Raw genomic sequence first — 23084 nt, forward strand, 5'->3', positions numbered from 1 at the left:
CCTCGAAGCCTGAGCCTCAGAAACCTACTTCTGTAGAACCGATACTGAGCCCCATCACCCGGATTTATCTCAGGCAGAAACGTCTCAGCAAGGACAGCATGGAGAGCCTGGCTGTGGCTCCCTGCTCCTGGAGGAGTGTGTGTGAGCCCGAGAAGGCAAGACCGAGTGGGCCTGGGGGCTCTGCCATGAGTCTGTGCCCGGGGCCACTGGGGATGCTCTCGGGACAATCGTGTTTCCGACCCCTGCTCTGGCCAATGTCCCCTGAAACAAAAGCTAAAGAGGAAACAGTCCTGTGTAACTGCTCTCTTAAGTAAACCAGTAAGGTGTGAGAGAACACAGACGTGGACAGGGCAGCCGGCGGGCCACCCATGGGTGTCCTCTCCACCCGTACACATGTCCTCTGGCTCCTTGGCCTGCACTATCATGTGTGTCACTGACCTGCCTTTCTCACAAGGATGCAAAGCACACAGCTCAAAGTGACCCGTCCAGGAAGCCGTCGCCCTGGTGCCCAGAGCCACCCCATCTGCTGCACTGGGTTGTGTGACCCCACTTCCCTCTGAGCTGGCAGCAGGGATGCCTGGGGCCCAAACCGTGGCCCACCAGAGCAAGGGCCCTACTGTGTGTTCACCACATCTGAGCCTGGCGGTCTGACGCCTGACTCATACCACCTCACTGCACTTATACACACTCACATCACTATGGACACAAGATCCTTAAATCATCCTCGGAGAAGAGAACATAAATGAGAACAAATAAAAGAAAAACCCTCCTTTTATTTAAAAAATGCATGTAATTTTTCTGGATGCATCCAATAGCCCAAATTCAGGGCAGACAAGAGCAAGTGAGGATAGCAAGGGGACATGCCCTGGCTGCTCGAGGGAGGGGAAGCCGCCGCCCACACTGACCTGTCCAAGCTTGTAGCTCATGTTCCCCAGCTCCCGCTCGGGGTTGATCTGTAGCAGGAGCTTGTCGTGACTGATGAGGGCACCTGGGGGGCGACAACACCGTGAAGGCCATCCTGCGTGGAGCCTGTCCAGCAGCACCCACCCCGGGAGCCAAGGAGGACAGATCTGCAGAGCCCCGAGGGCCTCTGGGGCCTTCTCGGGCAGGCCAGCGAGGCCATGCTGAGTTGGGTCCCTCTGTAACACAGCAGCGGCCAACTGCCCGGGAACCCGCTGGGGGTGAGCAGCCAAGACGTCGGTCAGTAGCTGCAGGTGGGGCTGTGGCCCAGCAGGTCTGCACTCTGGGGGCCCTGACGACAATGTCCGTGGGCAGCACCTCCTGGGACCCTGCCCTGTGTCCAGGCTGTCCAGCTGCGCCCACCAGATACCCCCATTCAACCCATCTTCTCTACAACCGCCGTCTTCCACACACTCTGCACCCTAAACAACCCCCAGCCAGAGGTCCCTGGCTAACCCTCCACCAGATCCAGTGACCATGTGCCCCGTCCCAAGAGACTCCTGCCCCCATGCCCCTGGGGTGTTCGCACCTCTCCAGGCACCCACTTGCCCCAGCTCCTGTGATAGTGAGTGAGGCCACATCTCTCTCCCAGGGGCATAAGCTGCTCAAGGGACCCAGGGCCATCGAGTACACGCTCCTGAGCATGGTCCAGCGCTCCAGTAAATGTCTAGTGTCTGCACAGCCACAAAGAATGCTCTCTAGGTAAAGCCCTCAGGATGCTTACAATCACAGGACCTAACAAGCCCTAAAATAGACTAGGTAATCAAAAAAACACTGTCTGTTCAACAAAAAACCCGTGTATTAAAAAAAAAAAAAAAAACCCACCAAAGTTCCTTCTTTTAAGCCCGAGTGACAAACTCCAGTGCCCATTACACGGCAGGCACACAGCCTGCAGGCCCAGACAGAACAGGTGCGGGCCAGTGGCAGGTGTAGGGCGGGGAAGGGGAGGACAGCTGGGGGCAGGGAGCTCAGCCCCAGAGATGCCCAGCCCCGAGGGTCTCTCGCCATAGTGCTCTCTGCTCTGAAGCTGGAGAGTCACAGGAGTCACTGAGGAACTCTGCTGATTTTTCCCGGGAGCGACTAGTTCAACTTCTACCCTCCCAGAAGCATTGCCTGTCTCAGGCTGAGAGCTGCTCTGCTCCCCATGGCCTGACTTGTGAGAGACAGCATTCCAGTTCAGTTCCAGACTCGAGCTCCTCAAGACCACTATGCTCGCCTAGCCCTGAGTGAGACAGGTACTCATAAATTAGAGCTGTGCAGTGAGTACCACAGCCTCCAAAGATACCTCCAGTCTTCTGCCTGACCGGTGGTGTTATTATCTTGGTCACATTGTAGTTCTGGCCCAGGGACAAATGGCCCCTCTTCCCACAGGTACCTGTTGTAGCTGGAGACAGAGAAGGGACGGGGTCCCACGCCTGGTATAAGTGATGGGTGGCGATGTTCTCTCTCTTTGAAACCATTGCTTGGATTTCCTGCTCTACAATTCCTCGGATAATACTCAGCTTCCTCCCAAACCTAAAATTCAGAACAAAGGTTACAGAATATCTTGCTTCCTTTCAAAATCTTAAAAGCAAAAACCTCAGGGCTTCCTCCAGCTTTGCCTACAGGAAACAGAAGCCCCTGTGATCAGAAAGGACACTCCCTCTGAGGGGACTCCTGTCCACGTGGCCTTGTCTAGTTCTTGCTCTGCAAGTCTGCCCTAAACACTCAGCGATCTCAACTGTCACAGATCACCGAATCCCTTCTGGATTTGCACTCCGTATGGTGAGGCTATATGCTACCTGCACAAGTGTGCTGTTTGTCATTCTGGAAACAGACCAAAGGGCCCGGGGTGAAGGCGCTGGTCACTCTGGGCAGGGCGGACAGGCGCCTCACTGTTCCCACCTGGTGTCGAGGGCTTTCAGGGGCTTGTTCCGGGGCTGCTGCTCCAAGCAGCTCACAGCGGGGTTGCCGGCCACAGGCACGGTCATTGCACTCAGCACCAGCGACGTGATGGCCTGCACAGCCAGGACATTGATCTGGGTCCTCTCTGTGTCTTCCTGGAAGGAGAGCCCACACTTCATCAAGTCACGAGCGTCCAGACACCAGAAACCACTTCTGCCCCTACCTGCACACAGAACCCGAAGGCCGTGGTTCTCAGGTCGCAGGGTCTTATGGGGAGCCTCGAGTGCTGTAGAGGGACACACCTTCCCAGCAAGGATCCTGTTTTCTTGTTTTTTTTTTTGTTTTTAAGATTTTATTTATTTATTTGACAGACAGAGATAACAAGTAAGCAGAGCGGCAGGCAAAGAGAGAGTGGGAAGCAGGCTCCCTGCTGATCAGAGAGCCCAATGCAGGGCTCGATTCCAGGACCCTGGAATCATGACCTGAGCCAAAGGCAGAGGCTTTAACCACTGAGCCACCGAGGCGTCCCAAGGATCCTGTTTTGTCTGCCTAAGTTCCCCACATCTGTGACTTGAAATAAATCTGATGGCTGATGTCTGCCTTTCAAGGCAAGGTCACCTACCGGCACAAATCTCCAAATGCAAATTACTTTTTAAGAAATTGCCCTTCAATTTCCTCCCTCATTTTAGGAACTCTGCATATGACAACCTGTTAGGTCTACACATGAATTTAAAGACACTCATGATTTCTGACATATGTTTACTCTTTGAACTGACATTTCTATGAGTTTGTGCCACACTTCTATCCAATGGCTTTCAGTATCTCAGGCTTTTGCCTTATCAGAACATGGCTTGTACTGACAGTACAGGAATGTGACGCACCTGAACATTCTGAGAAGGCCCGCCAGTCAAAGGAACACAGGGAGGTACCCGTATCCACGGCCTTTACCACGTGCCTTTTCATTCTAATCCAACCTACATGCTGTATGTGAACTCTTGATAGGCAGAACTCAAACATACTTCCCAGAGAGGGTGTAACCCTACTGACCCTGAATGTGGAATGTGGTAGCCGCTGGCCATCAAGGCCACTGCAGCTTCAAGGGGATTTGCTACTGCTCTGCAACATTAGTCTAGGCTAGACTGGCCACCCTTGTAAACCTAACTCAAGACCAAAACAACGAGCCTTCTGCCCTTCTTCTGTCCCCCACAAATAGGTCATCAGCTGCCTCAACTGCCCAGGTGCCAGCCAGTGGCTGTGTGGGCCCGCACGTGGCCTTACCTCTGGTGGGCTCTCCTCCTGCTCCATCACCAGTGGCTGAGTCACCAGAACACCAAGGAGGGTGGCCCACGTCTCCTCGAACTGGGTGCGGCTGGTCCAGCCTAGGAATGCAAATGTTATGTGAGACAGAGTCACCCACTCCTCAGCCTCGATGTGATGTGGCAGCTGGGCTGCATGACTGTAGCTGGAATAGGCCCCGCCCCTGGGGTCGACACGCAGCTGCCCCCTTGGGCCACATGCCGGTTCGGAGATGCAGCCACACTGCCAGCTCCACTCCACCCACGAAGAAACAGAAGAACACACGTCTGAGGCCACACGACAAGCAAGGGGCACCATCTCCTCCCCTGCTGTGGAGACACAGTGAAGGGAAGGGACGTCCCAGCAGCAGGCCACATATAAGCTGGTCTGAGCTGTTCCTGCGCTGCTCACTGGAAGGCTCCCAGGTCCTCCCCAAAGACAGAGCGCAGTCTGAAGCTGCAAGCTGCACAGCCATGTGCAGACAGCAAGCCCCTAGACTGCACGCTTGGAGGGGGAGCCATGCATGTGCTGTGAATTCTCAGAGAAGCTGCTGAAAATAAAGAACTTAAGGCGATGGTTTCTCTGATTCTGTCTAAAGAACAGATCAAAAGAGTGTGACCCAGTGCGGGTACTCGTGTCTGGCAGAGGTGTGCCTATAGGTCACCCTCAAGCACCGTCACCACCAGCGCCACTCAAGGGGAGGGCTGAGTGCCATGCTTCCTATTCCCACGCATGGCCTGGGAGGTGGCCGTGGCCATGCCACTTGCACTCGGGCTACGAGGGACAGGAGGGGGTACTGAAGGCCGGAAAACCAGAGCAACAAACTTGAGGATCTTCTTTTAAACTGGATGCGGAGGGATTAGGTGCAGCAGGCAGATGTTTACATAGTTTATTTAGGGGAAAGGAGAGGAACAGACAAAGACAAAGGCAAAGGGCGAAGGCGATAAGAGAAAGAGACTGTGGAGCTGCCCGGGGTCCCTCCTGCAGGTCTGAGTAAGGATTCGAGCACTAGGGTGCCTGAGCAAGGAAGGGAGGGACCGCACGCAAGGGCCAGCCAGGAGACTGCCTGGGAACCACCTCGAGGACGGGAGAGAAACGAAGCTGCCTGAGATAGTCTTGGGTCACTGCTGAGACTGCACTTCAGACACGGTAACCAACTGCCTGCTTCACTCAAAGGAAAAGGAGAGGCAAGACAGATCTGGCTACCTGAACCTTCTGGGATCGAGAGGAGCACAAATTCTGCAGAAGCCTGAGAGCATGGGGTCACGAGGACAAAGGGCAGACCTCATGGGCAGGTGGGGTGCCCACTCCAAATGCTCCAGGAAACACCACAGCCGGACACAGCCACTCGGAACCTACCAGCTACAGCCCTCCCACAGGACCGGGCCTCCAGCCATGAAATGAGGACAAAAAGGCAAGGCACTCTGGGCTGCAGGAAACCACAGAGGTTGTCCTTTACTGATGACGGCGCCAGTCTCGTCTCATTTGGCTTCTGAATCTATTAATGATGCTAAAGGCCTGACACTGGGAGTTCTAGAGCCTAAGATGCCTGTCCCCACCGCCCGGGGCAAGCGCTGTCTCACACAATGAAGCCCCCTTCCCCTGCTCCCTCCACCTGCTCACCCTGCACCCAAGGAAATAAGAGCAGCTGAGCTGGGCTGTGTGTGATCTGTCACCAGGGGCCTGTCCTGACTTCAGACAGGCCTGCTGTGTGAAGATGTGGTGTTAAACACCCATCTCTCTCACACCCCCAAACACCACACCAACCTGGGGAGCATTTTTCACGGTGACAGTTGGTATTCACCTCGGAATGTACTCACACATGATCGTATCAGGCCCTATATCCCCTGTGGAACAAATGAGAAGAACTAGGCACTCTGAGGACTAACAATTCTGGAAGAAAAACCCAGGCTACCTAGTGCATTGATGCGGTAGATGAACTCTTTAAAGACTTCCTTCTCCTGGAGGAACTCCACTGGGATCTCAGGGAAGGCTGTGCCAAAGTCCCCTCCTGGCTTGGGCGACCATCCGAGCTTCCAAACCTGAGAAGACAAAAAAGAAACAGAGTGATCCCAGTCAAGACAGGACAGCCACACTTTGAGGACACCATGAAGCATCCTTTCTCTACCTACGGTCTCTCTCTGGAGGCCACGTGCCTACCGACAGCTCACACAGATATTCCTGAAAGCAAGCACACCATCCTTCCAAAAAACATCTTCCATGCGCTGCCCGAGATCTCCTACCCTCCCACTTTCCTGACCGCCACGACCCATCCTGCACCTCCCCAGCTGGCTGTTCCCCAGTTGGTTCTCCAAAGTCCATGTTGGCAGACCCCGGGACGCAGCCAGGAGCAGCCCCGCCCCCAAACAGCAGCTGGTGTGTTAGATGAAGATGGGCATCAGGTGAGGTTTGGCTGTGCGCAGAAAGAGTCCCTGGCGGGTGGGCACAGAAAGCCGCGCCATCCACGCTTGTCACCTCCACCAACACGGGGCTGACCCGAGGCAGAACCGAGGTGGTCCTAGAAGCCATCCCTCCAGCCAGCGGAGCAGACCCATCAGCTCCCGATGCCCCAGGCGCACCCATGGGGGCCTCGGAGACACGGCCAGCCCACCTCCACAGTGCCACTGCCTCTCAGTCGGCTCAGGAAGACACAAGGTCTCTCACAGCGTCACAGACCTGCTCCGCACACCCTGACAGGGTGCCCTCCTGGTGGGGCCCTGGCGTAGGCTGCTCCACCGGTGAAGACCCCGGCTGGAGGAGCACCCCCTACAGCCCAGGCCCCAGACCACGTGCCGTCGCGTCTGGTCCAGGCACTGAGACCTCTAGGACAGGGCTTTCACACAGCGGCTCCCCACACCCTTCTAGAGGAGCAAGCTGGCTCCAGACCTACAGAGACGCCCTGCGTGTACGGGGGCGACCCTGTTTCTCCTGCAGGCTTGGGACTGCAGACGTGCCAGCTCAGCACACTAGGCTACAGCCGCTGCTCGGCGCCAGATCTCCGGGGGCGGGGGCACCAGCTACATGCCAGTCTGAGGAGGCCTGTTCCAGGGGGGCAGCCTGCCCCATGTCTCCCTCTCACACACCGGCACAGAGGCTGTGCCCAGAGGCAGGCACAGGTCCTTTCGAGGCAGATGCAAGCCCCTTTCCTCTTGGTCCCTGCTCACCTTGACCTGAGGCCATGCCGTGTTCACCCGGTGCCCCTACTCCTTGTCTCTGCAGCTTCCCTGGGGAGAGGCTGTCCGGCCACCACTGACCCCCAACCCACTCACACTAAGCCCTTCCTGCTACCTGAGACAGAATGTGGATGCATGCCGACTTGAAACTGATTCCAAGAACAATCGGGAATCAGGAGTTTAAAAAGTGGTTGTGCCCAGATGGCCAAATGGTATCAGACGGTGCCTGAGCCCAGAGGCAAATATCCCAGGGTCACGATTTCCATCCATTGTTAACCAAGGGCGCAGCCTTACCCTCTAATCGCGTCTAACCCCGAGGACCAACTAGCAGGAGATTAACCCTCACTCCGACATGCAGTGTGTCACCCCGTGCTGCAAAACCCAGCACTTCTACCAATGACCGCTGGACCTTATGCCTAGGGAAGCCAGATGGAGGCCTGGCCCATGCACCATGCAAGGCTCTGGCCACCCGGGAGAGGAACCTAAGTGGTGAGCTCCTGCTCTCCCTGCCGGGAGCCCCCCAGCCCAGGGCCAGCCCACACATCTCTGTTATTCCGGTTTCTGTGCAAAGCAATGAGCAGACTCACCAAGGGGGGCACGCGCGTGTAGCTGTTGACGAGGGGTAAGCGAGCCAAGCTGATGATGATGTTCCTGAGCACCGATGTGAGAAACGCGGGGGTGTTGCTGTTCCTTTTGTGCCCCAAGGCTAACACCGATGGCAAAGACTCCACCATCTCTGCCACCATCGCACAGGCTGTGGTGATGTATGCCGGGTCTAAAAACAAACACCGGGGTTCCGAGGCCTGTTCTGTTGAGACACACAGCGAAGCCGCCACTTCTGCTCCTGCTCTTCCCACCCCTGCCGAGGCAAAGGCCCAGGCCTACAGCCAGCTGCTCAGCCGCAGCCGCAGAGCCCCCTAGACTCCCAGGCGGTACCAAGGGCCTGCAAGTTTTATCTCCGCCCAGGATACCGAAACTGGCCATCCTCTCTGTGCTGGCCAGAACTGCGGTCTTGAGCCCATCTCCCATACCCCATCCCAGCCCCCTGCCCGCCCTGCACCGTGTGGCAGCACCCACTGGCCAACACCCAGGAGCCATCGTGCTCCGACCTTCCCCAGTTCCCCTGGGACCCTGCGCTGCTCTCTCTGCCAGTGTGCAGAAAACTCGGTTGCCCATCTCTGGCTCCATGTTTCCTGAGATCAGGGGCTCTCCCGAGTTGCTGGTGGGATTCTGACAGGGTGCCAAGTCTCCCCTAGAAGTCCTGAGACAGAACACTGAGGAACAGCCCACAGCCTTAGACAAGAGCCACAGCATGCCAAGGGCAGGGACCGCTTTGCAGTCACGCGGAGTCTGACACAAGTATGAGCCAGAACATAACTGGCTGAGTTGACAAAATGTTCTGGGTCGTGCACGAGTATAACCCATGGTTCAGGGATTCGACAGGATAAGCAACATCATCATATGGAGAGGAGGCTCTTAATGGGCTTATGGAGTTAAGTCCCAACGAAGCTGCCTTCGATAATACTTTTTTTAAGTAAACTCTGTGCCTGGGGCTCAAGCTTCTGATAACAAGATCGAGAGTCACATGCTCTACTGACTGAGCCAGACAGGTACCCCAAAGGGGCACTCTGTAAAAGCTATCATCCTGTCCAGGTGATAAAAACAGCAAGCTCCCTCCTAGGGCCGGGAAGAAATCAGACGGTCTTCACTGGGCCACAGGGAATACACAGGATTGGCATAACTAGACACATTCCTGTCTGGGGCCTGTCTGCTCCGACTCGACCCCTTGAAATGCCTGAACTCTTTTCAGAGGAATGGAAATTCACATTATGACTAAAATTAGTCTGCTGAGCGTAACAAGATTGGCACGTGTTCTCGGGGGTCTCATGTCTGTGATCCTCACACCAACCCGGGGTCAGTGCCATCCATATCTCTACGGCAGAAGCACCGGATAATAACTTGCCAAGGCCATTCGGCTAGAACGTGGCCCAGCAGGAAGGTGAGTGTCTGCACAGCCCTCCCGTCTCAACAAGAAGTCATGAAATCACAAACTGGGGGCTGGCGGAACCAGAGAGCTTCGAGGAAAACACCTGCAGAGGAGCTTGGCTGGGTCGTGAAACACACTGCTCCTGGACAGTGATCTGATCACAGAACCCTCAGCAGGCGACCAGAAGAAAAATCACCATGCTGACTACGAATGACAGGAAGACGCTGTCCATCCCCAGCTGGCACATGTGCCGGTGAAAGGACAAAGCATGTATGTACTTGTTCTGAAAAAAGGCACGTTTCCTAAGCCACCAGAGCATGGCGAAGACTCCATGATTCCAAGGAAGAGCGTTCCATAAAAGAGGCAGCCAAGAACTGCCGGGGGCACGTGCTTCTCGTCTCTGGACAGGCCGCAGGCTGGCACTCCAGCCGCACCCCCGGTGAAGATGCCGGGAGGCCCCCAGGAACAAGCAGTCACTTGGCCAAGAGCTCTCTTCCCGCCCTGCCTTGCCACACTGCCAGCGAAAGACCTGAATCAGGAAAGAACATGCACGGCCATGGCACACGTCTAAGTCTGGAAGCCCCGGGGAGCTGGAAGGGGTTTAAGTGGGTGGGATGTGGATGTTTATTCTGCAGGAAGAGCAGTAACTTTCATTTAAAAATCCACCAAAACAGAGGCTGAAATAGGCACTCAGGTCACCTAACATTTGTGTGGGCAGGTACACGAACTTCAAGTCCCTCAGTATTTCCATGCACTCATTCATCACTCGACAAACATTCATTGGCAAGCACTTACGACAGCGAGCACACAGGGCAGGAGCGCAGCCTGTGCCCCCCGGGAGCTCAGGGAGCCGAGTCTGGGGGTGAGGCCTAGAGCCCAAGGGTGGAGAACAGCTGTGTCCAGGGGGTGGGGAGCACACGGGAGGTGACGTACTCAAATTGCCCTCAACTCTGGAGGTAAGCAACAAAACGTAGCTAAATTAAGTAAGCTTTCAAGTGTCCACACTGACCCTTTTAAAAGTCTCTTTTATGAATAATTTCAAGCCCTCAGAAAAGCCAGGTAAGAAAGAATGGGTCTTGGGACACCTGAGTGGCTCAGTTAAGCATCTGCCTTCAGTTCAGGTCATGATCTCAGGGTCCTGGGATCTAGCCCTGCATCAGGCTCCCTGCTCAGAGGGGAGCCTGCTTCTCCCTAGTCCACTCTTCTTGCCCCTGCCTGTTGTGCTCTCTCCCTCGCTCTCTCAAATAAATAAATAAAATCTTTAAAAAAAAAAAAAAAAGGGAGGAAGGAAGGAAGGAAGGATGGATGGAATGAATCTTGAGACTTACTTTGTGTGTCTAAATCTATTTCGTTCTCTCTGGAAGCCTTCGGGGTGCTCATCCTTCTTTCTGGACTAAGAAGCTGGTCCCCAGGCTGCACCACAACTAAAAATCACAACAGAACACACAATTTCCAAACACTTTTACTATTCCTTATTATTCAAATTTTCACATTCATGCAAAGATTTCAAGATGACAGACTAAGTCAAATGAGGTACAGATTTCCTATAGTCAGTTTTAGATAGTATCAGACATGGGCATCAGTGTCTGGGCTAGTCTGAAAGCCACAGGACTTGACTTCTACATTGAGATTTCCACGGCTCTCCACTGCCTGCTGCTTGTCACCTCCTGCCCTGGAGGTCTTTATCAGACAGCTCGTGACTCATTACTGCTAAAAGCATCACTGCAATCCCCAAGAAGTCCGGCTTTGAAAAATTACTCCCTAGATCTTCGTTTTCAAGCTGACTACAAATGCACAGATGAAAACAATTTAAACAATGAAACTTCAAAACACCCTCTAACATGTAAACTATAATGTCCAATTTTGGGGAAATTCTGGCTAATGACCCTTGTTAAGGACACTGTCCCTTGAAAAGAATAAGTCATTTTATTTTATAATATATTACTATTACAATGCATTATAGAAACAAGCATTTTGACTATAACAGAAAACAATCTTCCTAATGTAATCTTATTAAATCTTATGGTCATGTGGGACTAAAAGCATGAAACAGTCAAGTAGGACCAGGGATCAAAGGGACATAAAATTAGGAGTATTTTTTATGAAAGCTGGAACTCCAAAATCTAAGCAAAATGACTACAAAAGCAAATTTAAATCCAATTCCAGTGCAGAATCCAAGCCCTTGGAGATGTACACGAGGCCCATGTTTTATCCACCAAGTCACCCCCGGTTCCTGGTTCGGCCCCCAGTAAACAGGTGGCATGAAATAAAGGCATGTGCTCCAATCTGCAAAGCTGAGTGCTGGTGCCAGTGACAGAGGAGAAAAACGTGCTGTGGCCATGGACTCACCAGCTTCCAGAACGAAGCGGACACAGTGAATGAGAGAGCAGGCATGGGTCACCATCTCCGGGGAGGAGAGTGTGCTCCAGAGGCTGGGGAGCTGCAGGGCCAGGCAGCAGCAGTCCAGGCCCGCCTGAAGGTCCAGACTCAGCGGGATCTGCTCATGGATCAAATGCCACGCCAGGGCCTAAAGGGGAGGGTTGGCGTTACCAAAGGCTCAGGCCCATTTCCTTCCTGTCTTCAGGCTGTCGGGGAAGCAAACCACCCCCAGATCTCCGGGAACTGGCCCTAACACGAGAGGCTGGCGGGACTGACTGCACTCCCAGAGGGACGGGACCCTGTTACCAACTCCCTTACATTCAAGCCTGACCCCCGCTGCCAAGGGTGCCGGGGCTTGCTTCTCTGCCAGGATGGCCACCCTGATCTCACTGCTCCTCCTTCCTGCAGCTTCATGGACTCCTCTAGAAGTCCTTCCCTGGCCACATGGCCTCCAGGCCAAGCTTCTCAGGGCTCCCAGAGTGCAGGCAGGCCCTGCCTTGGTCAGAGTCAGAGCCTGAATCAGAGAGCATGGGGCCTGGAGACAGCCAGGCTTGGGTTCAAATGCCCATGGGCTACATCTTAGTGGGTGAAACCCGGACAACCCACCAAACCTAAGCCCTGCTTTCCTCGTCTGTGAAATGGGACAACAGAGCCCATCTCGCCCTGCACACGGAAGGCATGGGACTGCTGCTGGCAGTGACCATGCTGTACCAGAACTATCCACTTGCCGGCTGGCCTGAGCACCACACCAAAACCTCCAGGACCAGTGTCAGCGGCCATCTAACTTGGCCCGGGTCCAGACCAGGGCCTGTTGGTTGCGCGCCCTTCTCACACCTACCTCTCTGTCCGCTGGGAAGTGACAGGTAGAGCTAAGGCTGAGTCAGCCATGTCCTGCTCAGGCTGATGAACAGCTCAGGCCCTCTGGCTGCAAGGATGCAGGCTAGACTGTTTGCCACAAGTTGTATAGAAAGGCGATGCACCCACAGTATGTACACATTTGGGGGGTGATCATAAGTGCTAACACAGAGTGCTTAATTTCCCATGCCTGAAACATCCAGGTTTTTACTCTATTTAAAACATAATAATTTTCCCAGACTAATTTCTTTAATTATCTAAAATCAGGATCCAAACTACATTCGCAGTGTTTCCTTTTCCTTAGAGAAAACATATTTTAATGGATGTCTATCCGGAAATCAAAGGCATCTTAGAATCAAGGAAAGAGAACCACACATAATCACAGGACTCTGCCCACTGTTTGGGAAACCCCGGAAGGTTTCTGTTCACCTCTCCAGTCATCCTGGCTTCTCCCCACCAGACCCTCCTCTAAGACCCGTGCCCTCGCCCAGACACGCCTTGGGGAGAAGGCATGGGTGGGAGCCCAGGTCCCAGGCCAGCTGGAAAGTAGGCACAGGAAGTGCTGTGTGGCCAACATCACAAGGCACCTGTGAGGAGCCCCACAGCCAGAGGGGTGAATGGGCTCAGGAAAGTAGGGGACGGATGCAGTGCTTGACCCCTCGCAGTTACCCCCCCAGTGAGGAGAGAAGGTGCCCGACTGCACAGCTCCTGGGTTTCCTACTTCTCCAGTGACAGTCTCTCGGCACAGAAGCACAGACTTACCTCGAGGGTCATGACCACAAACTTCACAGTGTCCCTCTCCTTCTCAGGGGGGAGGTGCAAATGGCTGGGCAGTTTGGGGAACACCAGCAGGTACTGGGCCAGGGCCCGGGCCAGAGTGGTCAAGGACCGATACAACATGGCATCCCCTGAAACACAAGACTGCGGGTGAACACAATTCCAGCAGGAGCTCATGACCCGGGAAAGGCAGTCAGTCCATTCTCGGAGAATCTACGAGATTGTGCGTGTGACTCGGGACACGTTGTCCTCTGAGGCCTATGCTAGTGTTCCTCCAGGGGGAGGCAGAGGAACGGCAAAGGGGCAAACACACCAAAAGACAACTGGACCAAGGGTCCCCAGCCCTGTCTCTCGGTCATCTCTGTACATGCTTTCAGTTTATCAACAGAATTTATTGTACCTTTACTCAGTGCAAAGTACAATACTGTTCTAGGTCATTTTTTTAAAAATAAAAGAAGTTTTAATTTTAACTACCAAATAGATCATTCAACTTGTTCCAGTAGGCAATGGGCTCCACAGGCAGGAACGGCTGGAAGACATGATGGGCAGCAGGAAGCTGCTCAACCAGGCTGGTCAAACGGTCCAGGGTCACTAGGCGAGCTGCTTCAAAAAGGGGGCTCCTCTGGCCCCCAGAGACTTCGCGCATGCCCAGGCCCAGGCATGGGGCCAGCAGGCTTAAGTTGAATTCCTGAATTAGGATGTTAAAAGTTCAACAATTACACACTTTCAACCAGGCAAGAAAAAGACAACAGAAGAAAGGATAATGCAAACATTTCGGAGAAAGCACAGACGAGTAAACCATAGCAATGTATTTTGAAGAATATTCTACTTCCCAGAATAAATACCATATGCTCTGTGAAGCATATTTCTGGTCTCTTTGGGGTACTTTGGTATTAAAGAAAGATTTTAAATTTTTCTATGCCTTCAGATTTGTTTGAAATAAGAAACTGAACATATGTGATTTATAAGTGATGAAAATACAAAATGAAGCTGACATGCCACCCAAGAAATCCGGTGAAACACCAAACACTCCCCGAGTTTGAGAAAGATAAGTTATGTCCAAAGGCAGCCAAAATAAACCAAAATGGCCACAACTGTTGGTGAGAAACAGTGGATCCAGTTGTACTGGGTTTTGCCAACTTTTAAAAATTAATGAAGGATTTTTTGGGCCAATTTTCAGGTAGAATATTCATCTCAATTTAGGTAACATTCAGAAAAGCCTATGACATCATCAGTAACCAAAACTGAACCTTTCTGCTACAGCCAGAACTTTTAAGCTATTAAAAAGTCCAATTACTGAATTTGAGAAATTCAGTAACTGGATCGTTAAGCAAATTTATCATTCAGCAAATCAGCTTTCACTAAATGGAGCTTAAATTGATTTTAGCAAGCTGAGTTTGAGCCAATGCAGTTTTTTCAACACAGCTCCTGCTGTCAAAGTGATAAAGAATCAGTACTTGGGAACATACGGCTGTGTGCCTCTGCCCCAAGTCCCTTTACCCACGCCCGGTCCCTCCTTTGCTGCCCGCCCCCCAGGGCCCTGCTGCTCCCCATTCCCACGTGGTCCATCAAGGCTGCACTAAACACCTGAGGGTTTAGCCAGCTGCTCGTCCTTGGAGGTCTGGGACAAAAGCTGCCAAGGCTGCGGCTGGTTGCAACCGGGGTCTCCAGTCCCCACAGGACCTGCCCAGGAGCTAAGGGCAGGGACACAAGGCTCTGCAAGGCCTCCCAGCCTGCGTTCCTGCATGACATCAAGGGTGGGGATGGGGACCTCATGATCTGTAGGGTGTAAGCCTAACTACACATCATGGATGGTTACATACACCATAGGTAACAGGGAGTGGGCCTCACTGGATGATGTAGGGGTACGGGGACCTCACCACAAAAAACAATGGGAGGGGTCTTACTAAAATCAACTTCCAGAATACCACGAGGGTCAGTTAAATCATCTAGCATGACACCATTTTCATACCCGTCCTCATGATGATGAGGACATACGGCGAGAACAGACTGCAATCTAAGAGAACCTCTTTTCTTCAAATGCATGGGAAGCTGAATTAGACACAATTTACCTCCTTTTGGACTCTAATGCAGCTGAAATAACATCATCCCACCTGGATTACACTTACCCTGCGTCCTGTCCCATCTAGACTGGAGTCTCCCAGGCTCCAGCCTGTATCAGTCTCTGCCATTAAGGCAGAAAAGTGAGTGGCCCATGTCCTAAGCTAGTCACAGGAGGATAAAACAAATCAGGCACCCTGCCAGCACCCTGCTGTTCTCCGCCATACCGAGTTCATCATGAATGTGCTCATGTCACTGGGAGGAAGCCGATTCACCAATTCTGCCCCTTCCAGCAGCGCAGAATCTGACCTAGTCCAGCACTGGGATTTGACTAGACGCAGGTACCAGTCCTGAGAAGAAGAAAAAGGTGGATAACCCAGTGAAATTTGGCGTGGCTTTTAAGGGGCTTCAACTCTACTGATGTGTGCTGTTTCTTTACCCACTGCCCCTCACATCCTATGGCCCTAGACCAAAGGACCAGTGGCCTCCTGGGAACTAAGAATGTGGCTTCCGTGAAACTGGATTCCAGCTGGATTCTAGGTGGCGATGCGGCCACTCACCAAACCACTGGCCTTTTCCATAGGAACCGCTACAAAGGCTATATCTTGGGACTTGCTGTTCCCACCTGGACAGCCTCTGCTTCTCCCCTCCCCTGGTGAACACCCACGTATCCTCCTAACTCAGTTCAAGTACTAGGGCAGCAGGCCCTCCACTCTGTGCCCTCGTCCTCTGTCCACCCTTTGCCTGGTGCTGCTCCCAACGTCTTCTACTGGGGTGTTTGCAGTGCTCCTCTCTCCCCAAGGACAGTGCAGCATTCACCCTAGCACTACCGTTCTGTGCCCAGACTATGGATTTCCAAACTCCAAGCTCAGGTCTACAATGACCTCCCTCCAGAAAGCAGGGTATCAAGGATCAGCCAAGGCCCCAAACAGTCCCCAGCTCTGAGATGAGTAGCAAGGGTCGTGACCACGTACCAGGGTCCATGGGAAGGCGCAGTCACCAAACAGGAGGTCAGCAGGTTTAAGAAGAGGCAGACAGGCCAAGTGGGTGAGCACAACCCTATGCAGGCTACGGCCACTGCTTTCCTGACTCTCCCATCTCCCTGATGCCAAGATGCCAAGCCAGCCTTTCCTTTTTCACCCCACAGTTCCTGTTCATGACCTAGGCTGGGCCTCAGGCGTCCTATAAGTGATGGGACCCTCTCCACTGCTGGCAAAGAATGGCAGGCTGGGAGCCCCCAGGGACCACACCGGGTGCCAGATGTCCTGCTGCCTGCGCTGCCCCGCCACATGCTCCGGATTTGCCAAAGATGTAGAAGACGCATAGGAATGGCTGGTGTGCAGAGTGGGCCCCTCATGCCACATGCACACGGGCTGGACACGTACTTTGTCTGGAACCACGGTCTCCAGTGCCAGGGGCCCATCCCCGTCCAGCGGGTGGGACGTGACCGGAGGAGAAGGGCCGCGTGAGCCAGGTGCAGTGGCGAGACGAAGCCTGTCCAGCAGGGAGTAGAGCCTCTGGTGTCTGGAATCCGATCACACATGGGGTTAGAGCACAGTCTCCCAGGTTATGAGGTGACAGTGGCTTCTTAAAGCGAGATGCAACATGTTTGACACTTTCTCTTCAGAGCTGTCTCAACAACACTCAGACATGGCATGATGCAAATTCAGGCTCTAGATTATTTTTAATAACCACAGTTCATGCCCCACAAATGTTCTGCAGACATTTCATTTAGACTCAAACACTGTAGCAGGCAATACATGGTTTAACAGCTAATAAAAGCATTCTTTACAAATGCAGAAGAGATCATCTATTCTAAGATCCAAGCAAACAAAATCTCCCATTGATTCTCCCAACGTGATACAATGTATACCAATCTGTGTTCACTTCATAGAGGAAGCACGGCATCTGGCAAAAGATATTTATAGTCTTCTTCATCTGTGCGGAATACTAAGTCTGGAGTCAAAAAATAAGAGTCCGACCTTCTACCATCTGCTATGAAAGCAACAACTTCATGATGCAAATCACAACACGACTGGGCCCAGCAAACTGGAAAGTCATGAAAACTGTGTGCTGCTGGGCAGGCTGGGTGCCCGCCCGAACAAGGGCGCTGGCAACGAGCTCCCGTGAGGCAATTCTGCTCTGTTCTTGCTCTCCTGCGTGCCCTCCTGTGAGAGCACACACACCTTCCCCCATGTGGAGGGGAAAAAGGTGAAATTCAAAGGTAAAATGTATTTTATTTACTTGTGCAAACAGATATAGATGTCACGATCTCTGATAAAGGTTTCTAGAAGACTAGGCAGCGGAATTAAGTGACAAACATTAGAGCGAGATCACATTTTAATGAGATGCAGATGTCATTTTTGCATGCCAGGAGCCAGGTAACGTCTTTTAGACTCACCTGCCTTCATGTGGCAGCTAGTTACGTGCACTGACTTGGCTACAATCAAACCAGTCACTCCCATTCTCCCGTATCACAGGTGGTAGACACGGGCAACCTGGACACACACGGGCCTCAGCCAGCCAACAGGATGCCGGCATGTCCCTGTCACCACAGGTGATAGGTGGTGCTGCCCGTTCAACTCCCATTTTCATAAAGTGAGAGCCCACTTTGTTGAATTTAGGAAGGTTTTCTATTAGGGCCTTTCTGCAGCGAACTGGTCTAGAAAGCACATCGGTCTCCCATCCTGAGTTCATTCCCTTACAAATCTAAGTGTTTCTATAGAGAAGGAAGGGACACCTGGAGGGAGCATTACCTCTGCGCCAGCCCGCTGCTCTGAAGGTACTCCTGGATCCTGCTCAGCTCCTCTGCGGGCAGCTGGGCCGCACTGCTCTGAAGGAGACAACAACACATCAGCCAAGTGTGTGCCATGGAAGGAGTCAGAATAACCTTGCGTTCACTTCAGAGGGAAAGACCACAGTGTACAGTTTGTTGTAGCAGAGGCACATGGGCGGAAAGTACGAGAAGTACTCCTGTCGGGCACACAAGGAATGACTGACTCGTGCACCTCAGACGAGCTTCTCCCAGGGGTGCGTGAAGAACATGCCCAGGGAGGAGAAAACCAGGCAAGGGCTCTGCCAGCCCTGCAAAGTTCTCAGTAAAAATCAGCGTCAGTGTTTTTCTGGTACCTGTAAATTTGCGGCCAGAAGCATTTCCACCCGGCGACAAGCCAGCGTGTCGACCATGCGAGCCAGCACACGGAACGGAGTGCACAACAGCTTGTCCACGTACAGCGTCAGCACAGCACCTGACTGGCTGAGGTGTATCCCTTCCAAGCACTGAAGTGTCTTCTTCAGGGTGGTCGGCTGGCGGGGGGGTGCAGGAAAGCAGAGAGAGCACACGATGGGCCAACAGGAATCAGCAGTTTAAAAATTCCAGTAGTACATTTCTATGGTGGGGAAAAAGCCCCTGACTGGTTCTGCCAGTACAAGGGAGACTTACGGTGGAAAGATTTTCACAGCGGGACTGAATTGCTTGGATGAAGAGGCCACTGGCGGCGGAGTTCCGGTGAACAGCGCTAATGAAATCCTGCACGGGAGGCTCATGGGACAGACTGATGAGGTCCTGGATATGATTCACGATGAGCCACGTTAGGTGCTCTGAATCGTGCAGGTTCTGACACTGCAGAGAAGGAATGACAAGACTCGTTCTCAAGTAGACAAGGACAGAACAGACGTGGATGCCCCAGAAAAGGCCAGAAGAGGCGGGAAGGGGAAAACAAATTCCAAAGTATAATCCTCACTGAAGCTATCTAGTGTCTGACCACCAATGATCATCAGGGTCGGAACTGACCTCACAGCCTCTGGTACCTTCTACCCTCCACTGGGGCTGAATCGGTTGGTGGTTGGACCCCACCTGCCACACGGGCACCTGCCAAGGACCGGCGACCCCATGGCAGAGGACCGATAGGGGCAGTGCTGCCCTGCCCCCAAGTGACAACCCATGCCGTGATGTGAGAGCAGGTGCCACAGCCTGGTCTGTCCAGGCTTTGTCTGGCCAACAGAGAGTGCTCCCCAGTTCTCCTTCTCCGGCTCTGTGACAGGCCAGTGGGGAAAATGGGTTCCCAGTAACTGCCACAGTTTTGACAGAATTCCTGAATCCAAAATATGAATAGATTCCATGAATCAAATGGACATTAAGGGGAGAAATTTAAGATTATAAGGAAATAAATATCCATCTTTGAGTATATATGTTGCCTTTTCATCTTAATTCATAATCGTCCTAGGCAGAAATTATAAAATGAGACCAATTCTTTGACATCTGGTTAATGATTAATATTTTCCATGTGGTATAATTTGATAGTATTAGTTTATAAAACTAGTATTTTCTTTACATTTCTGTGAAAGACATTATACAATTATACTAAATTATTTCTCAGAAGTAAAACAAGATAGAAAAACTAATTCAACATAAAGAATGTTAATCAAAAAATGAGTAACAATAAAAAAAAATCTGTATGACAACCACCACTTGCTGGAAGGAGTGCCCTTCCTTTCCAATTGAGAACGTCACATGCTTTGCTGTGTGAAAACAGTATGAACATGGCGCCGTGTTTGTGTCAAAGAAACACACATGCTGTAACCAGTGGAGAAAAAGCACCAAATCCCAGCCAAAATGCCACAACAGGTTTTTTGAGTAGTGCAGTTACAAGGAGGCTGTTTTTTCTTGTTTATTGGTTTTTATCAATTTTCTATGTTAAAACGTGTTGCTAGTTTTATGGTCAAAAGCTCTACAAAAGTTATTTTTAAAAAAATGGATGATTCTAACAAGAATTCATTTTAAAATGCAACAATGGGCACCAACCTCCTCTGCACAGATGGGACGTTTAACGCAGAACCCCACTCCAAGTCACTCTTGCCGAGGCGGTGACAGCGGAGTGAAACCTTCCATAGACAAACCTCCACATCCGTGACTGGCCGGAGAAGAACGGGACACCTGCTGTGGCCCCGAGGCGACAGCGGGAGGTCGGTCTGCAGGAGAGTCCCCCACACTGGGGCTCTCCGGCCCCCTGCCCGCCGGGACCCGTGTCCTGACTTACGACATAATCGCAGAAGAGAATGAGAGCTCCCCTTCGCACTATCTCTCTATTGCACATCCCAAGCTTGCAGGCCACACCGGGGTCCTCCTCCTCTCCAGGCATCTGGGGGCTGAGTGACTTCGTACTGGACAGACTGCGTCTCCTGTAAGGAGCAACAGATGCACTGACCATGTTTCTGGGATGAAAACAAGCTTCTCTTCAAAGCAGAAGACGACCAGAAGCTCAGTTCCTGCGCTGGAGCAGACGGGGTTTCAGCGCTGCCGCACACTCTTAGCGACCAACTTCTGAACCGTGGCAAAGCACGTGTGGGTGTCCCAAGAACATGGAGATCTCATGCGTGAACAGTCCAATGCTCGACTTAAGGCAGAATCTGCCATGAAGCCGCACTTTCCACTGCTGCTCAGGCACTGGGCTCCCCCTGACCGTCCACGATTCCCAGCGCGGATCTGTGTGATCGCCACACCCATCTGCCAGGACAGAGCCCTCATGCGACTGGACTTGACCACAGGACGAATGGCGAGATGCTGCCACCCTCACCGGCCCACAGGGGACGTGCCGCCACGCCACTGTCAGAGAGCACTTCTGCAAAACTCGCTCCCCACTTGCGAAGGTTACTTCACTTCTCAGTCGATGGGATTACACCCTTGGGATTCCCCAATGCTGCCACAAGCCCTCAGACGCACATGTCGCCACACCTGTGAACAGCCCCTGACTGCAGAGCCTAACCAGGGATGATACCCCTCCCTCAGCAACAAAGAGCCTATGCATCTCTGCTGAGGCTTAGCAGGGACAGAGGTCACATGAGGACAAGAATATTCTGAAATTTCTCAACTTTTCCTACAACACCTCAAAATTTACAAGAGAATTGGTATAAAATAGTCTGTAGGTTAAAAAAAATGTTCCAACTGCAATTTCCCTGTCCTCAGCTGGTGAGTGGATGCGCCACGACTATTATCTGTACAATGGAATACTATTCACTGGTCCGAGTGAATACTATTCACTTGTTCGAAGAATGCACCACTGAACCGTGCAAGGCCATAAATGAGCTTTATATCTCCTGCGCTAAGTGACAAAGCCAGACTCAAAAAGCTACAGACTGCAGAAATCGATCCATACGGCATTCTGCAACAGGCTGAACACAGGGATGGAGCACGGACCAGTAACTGGGGGACAGGGGGCCAAGGGTGACCACAGAGGACAAAGGGGACATTCTGAAGTTATAGAAAGATCCTATATTGTGACTATGGCGGTGTTCACCTAACAATATTTGGTACAAAAGAGTGTGTTTCCGTGTAGCGTTTACGTCATAGGTCAATGAAAAACCCACCAACAGAAACGCCTCCTCTTCTCAGCCCTCCGGCCAGCCCCCATTTCACGATGGTACGGCTACAGGGGAGCCTCTGCGGGGAAGGGGGCAGAGCCTGCAATTCAATTTGAATGTCAACCCATGGCAATCCAAACTGAGTCCCAGCTTGTAGTGGGCAGCCCTGGAGACCTCAGGACAGATGCAGCCAGACACTGACGGGGAATGAACGCCGTTCATTCCAGGGGGCCACGCCACACCCCCAGTGCCATGGCACATGCAAGACCATAACAGGCCACCAGAAGGCCAGGCAGACTGGAAAACAAATCAGTGAAGACAGAGCCCTCCAAACAAGAAGTGGTCAGAGCACGGCCTCTCCATTCGCCCAAGAGCCTGCCTCCGAGCTGGGGAGGTCACTGTCGTGTGGGACCACATCTATCTACTGAGTCTCCAGATACAGAAAAACGGAGGCCAGCCCTGTAGGGAGGGCCTGGTCAGTGTTCTGAGACAGAAAAGACAAAAAAGAGGAACACGGGTGGGAAAGGAAGAAGGGAAGTCTGACCTGGGGATGATACTCATGTGGTCACAGAGCACCGTCCAGAGCCCACGGAAAGCATCCTGGGGCCGATGCGTGAGCCAGGCCAGCTCTCAGGACAGGAGGTCAGGACAATACCAGCCGCACTTCTACAAGCCAGCAGCACACCACGGTACCATTTAAACAGCATTCCAAAACATGAAATGCATTAAATATGAGAAATGCTTGTACATGACACACTACGAGATGCTGCTGTGGCAAATTTGAGACTGAAATACCCAAAGAGAGACCATGCTGGAAGACTGAGCGTCTGGACACTGGACGCCAGTGCTCCCTCAGCTACAAGCTCCGGCAAGAGGCCTGCGGGCTCTTGTGGACACTGCCAAGCCAACTCTAAAACGTGTCATGGAAACGCAAAGAACCTACAGGAGCCAAAACTATTTTGGAAGTCAAGAGAGCAGGGGACCTGGCAGGGTAGCCGAGGCAACGACACTGTGTCGGCGGGGGAGGCGCCAGTTGAGGGGTATGAGTGGAGCCCACAGGCAGGTCCGTGAGTCTAAACTGCACCGCACACTGAGAAAGTGCCCAGGGAACTCACGAGAGAAAGTGCGGTCTTTTCGCAAAAAAGAGTGAAAGACCACCCTTCGGGGGACGAGGTGGGGAGAGGACTCTTCACCCTCATGCTTTGTCACCCACAAAAATTAATTCAGAATGGAAAACAGCAAAGCTACACAATTTCCGGAAGAAATCATAGAAGAAAATCGTGACCCTGGGGTAGGCAAACATTTCTTGGATTGAACAGAAAAAGAATGAAAAAGAAAAACTGATGCATTTG

At 52.4% G+C, this 23084-nt stretch overlaps 1 protein-coding gene across 5 annotated transcripts in view; it reads right to left on the reverse strand.

Annotated features, from left to right (window-relative positions):
• HTT (huntingtin) overlaps window positions 1–23084 on the reverse strand; it is a 134842-nt gene that overhangs the window by 10030 nt on the left and 101728 nt on the right. For 3 of the 5 annotated variants that reach the window (XM_032855925.1, XM_032855917.1, XM_032855926.1), the window contains 16 exons: window positions 20412–20553; window positions 18815–18994; window positions 18502–18678; window positions 18129–18205; window positions 16758–16896; window positions 15600–15722; window positions 13786–13999; window positions 13297–13442; window positions 11650–11827; window positions 10629–10724; window positions 7901–8088; window positions 6056–6182; window positions 4123–4223; window positions 2845–2999; window positions 2336–2475; window positions 906–988 (listed from right to left, as the gene is read on the reverse strand). In XM_032855925.1, coding sequence (XP_032711816.1) covers window positions 906–988; window positions 2336–2475; window positions 2845–2999; window positions 4123–4223; window positions 6056–6182; window positions 7901–8088; window positions 10629–10724; window positions 11650–11827; window positions 13297–13442; window positions 13786–13999; window positions 15600–15722; window positions 16758–16896; window positions 18129–18205; window positions 18502–18678; window positions 18815–18994; window positions 20412–20553 — 2266 coding nt within the window. Of the gene's footprint in view, window positions 1–905; window positions 989–2335; window positions 2476–2844; window positions 3068–4122; window positions 4224–6055; window positions 6183–7900; window positions 8089–10628; window positions 10725–11649; window positions 11828–13296; window positions 13443–13785; window positions 14000–15599; window positions 15723–16757; window positions 16897–18128; window positions 18206–18501; window positions 18679–18814; window positions 18995–20411; window positions 20554–23084 lie in introns of all 5 variants that reach the window. The other 2 variants (XM_032855922.1, XM_032855927.1) reach the window with 2 other exon arrangements.

This window comes from Lontra canadensis, unplaced genomic scaffold, assembly GCF_010015895.1.
Source record: "Lontra canadensis isolate GAN:19392208 unplaced genomic scaffold, GSC_riverotter_1.0 scaffold1, whole genome shotgun sequence".
NCBI lineage: Eukaryota > Metazoa > Chordata > Mammalia > Carnivora > Mustelidae > Lontra > Lontra canadensis.